Source organism: Apis dorsata, unplaced genomic scaffold (assembly GCF_000469605.1).
Source record: "Apis dorsata unplaced genomic scaffold, Apis dorsata 1.3 scaffold_117, whole genome shotgun sequence".
NCBI lineage: Eukaryota > Metazoa > Arthropoda > Insecta > Hymenoptera > Apidae > Apis > Apis dorsata.
This window is the reverse complement of record NW_006263411.1, coordinates 581,849-584,368: the sequence shown is the minus strand read 5'-3', so window position 1 is coordinate 584,368 and position 2,520 is coordinate 581,849. Positions and strand designations below refer to the sequence as shown.

At 25.7% G+C, this 2,520-nt stretch overlaps 1 protein-coding gene across 1 annotated transcript in view; it reads right to left on the bottom strand.

Moving 5' to 3' along the window:
• The window catches only part of LOC102679447, a 6,058-nt gene that overhangs the window by 1,985 nt on the left and 1,553 nt on the right, over positions 1–2,520 (bottom strand). Inside the window, exon 2 of the mRNA XM_006612648.2 lies at positions 4–239. Within this exon, the coding sequence (XP_006612711.1) occupies positions 4–239 (236 nt within the window). The remainder of the gene's footprint in view (positions 1–3; positions 240–2,520) is intronic.

The window sequence follows — 2,520 nt, the reverse complement described above, 5'->3', positions numbered from 1 at the left end:
GGCGTTGCCTGACCGTGTGCGAGCACGGCTTTGCTTCCTCGCCGCACTCGCACTCGCCGCCGCCGCCGCCTGTGTGGGTGCAGTTTATTCTTTCGGCGCACTCGCACGGCTGCTGCTGTTGCTGTTGATTCGACTGGCTCGCTTGAGAGAAAGTAGGTGAAGAGGGTTGCACCGACACTCGATGCCGCGTACCACCGCCTGCCGCCGAGTGTCGACAAGGCCGCTCCGGACAGTCACATCTGTGGAAAGGTAGAATGGACGGTTTATTGAATATTCAGTGAACGATGCAAGTTGTTTGGTTTTGCCATGCGGAGACGAACTAAATTCGATTGATTGGATTTGAATTCGATCCGGCCATCTCAAAAAAGATTGAATGTTTTTAAATTATAGGATAGTATAAATGAAACTGTTAGAGTTCAAGCTATGATTATTCGTGGAAAAATATTTTATTTCATTTTCGGTATATCGAAAGGTGAATGATGGAAATTGTTCCATCATTAATACATGTGACGAGAAATTGATTGGATTTAAATTGGATTTGAATCTTATGACACGTAACAAATTATTCACAAATTAGTTACGGATGATTATGAGATCTTAATTTGTAAAAGTGATTAAATGTTTGATTATTTTTCATCGTGTCATATAGAAATTTTAATGAATTAATGCATAATAAACTAGGCTTATTTTGCTATGTTCTTAATACTATATATGTACAAAGTAAGTATCATTGCTTTTTGTTGAAGAAATTTAAAGTTGAATTAAATAAAAAGTTTTCATATCTTTAATATAATCCTTATTATTACTAATAAAAAATATATATATATATATAGTGAATAAATTTCTCAAATTCAAATAATAACATATTAATTTATTGCTAAAGAGATTAATTCCATAGAATAATTCTAAAAAAAAAAGGATTTGAAATGAAAAATTCTGAAATTTTGAATCTAAAAAAAGAAATTTTCTATACAATTTTCGATACAATTAAATTCAATGGTAATTTAAATATATATATAATTTATGCTTCATTTCCATTCCACAAAGGTATGTACTATTGACTTATATTGATCACTTTGATTTATAACATCAATAATTCATGAATCCTATTCAAACATTAATAACTGAATTTATATATTATCTATCTAAATCTTAAATATTTCCATATAACACGATATAAATTTCTTTGAATTTAATGATTACTAATTTTTCTTATCCGACTTTGAATCCTACCAAACTTTGGCTCATTCGAATCATATTGTACCAGGATATATTATAACCCTACTGAATCATGTTGAGCTTCAATGGTTTCTGTCATATCCAGTCTCTAACTCGGTTCATACTAGCCTAGATAAATCCACCAAATGCTATTGGCTTTTCACGTAATCAGAAATATGATCTGTCAGATATCTATTGTAGCTTAAATGGACTTGACCGAATTTTATTTCGCCCTACCGAATATAAACTTGATTTAGAATACTTTATTCTATCTATAATTATGTCTATAATGTACGATTAAACCTAACGTATTTTCATAATGAAAGTACAAAAAAAAACGATATTTACTGATTTATAATTTATATTCATAAATTAGAGAAAAGAATAAAGAAATTAATTTATTAGATTCTTCTTAATTTATCTTATGTTTTTCAAGCATGACAAGAATTAAAAGTTTCGATAGAATTATTAATTTTAGATAAATCAAATATATAGTTGATCTTATGTTGGAATCTATATTCATATCTCGTTATAATTTGCTTAATTAATGTATATTACATTACTACATATATTATTATTACATGCATTATTGCATACTATATTTTTAAATAGTCCTAAAAGAAAAATTATATTCAATATAATTTTAATAAATAAAAATCATAAGATATTAAATTTAATTATTTATAAAGAAATCATTTAATTATTAATAAAGAAATTATATTATATAAAAATCTAATATACTTACAATAATACTTTATCTTTAAGCACAATTTTAAATCATATAAAAAAATTTTTTAAAAATTCAATAAGATATACTTTGAGACAACCATTCATATGTAAGTATAAATTTTATATGGCATAATTATTTTGCAGTAACAAATATATGAATATCTTGCTGAAATAATGAAAAATAATGATTCATATAATAATGATATGTGTAATAATATTAAAAAATATTATTCTTAATAAATTAAAAGTCTATTTCTAAATCATTTTAAAATTCTATTCTATTTGAAAAATAAAAAAAAAAGATTATTAAAAATAATATATATAATAATAATAATATATGTAGTAATCTAATCCTTTCACAAAATCTAATTCTTTCTTGATNTATATATATATATATATATATAAAATAAAATCACGAAAATATTTCGATTTATCAATCTCCTTTCTTTGTTTCTCTTTTCATCAATAATATATAATATAATGCCTAATTTCCTTATTCGCTTTTATATTGTTAACTACACGCATATTACATTCTTTACCAATTATTCTGGAAAAAGATTTCAGGTTAACTAT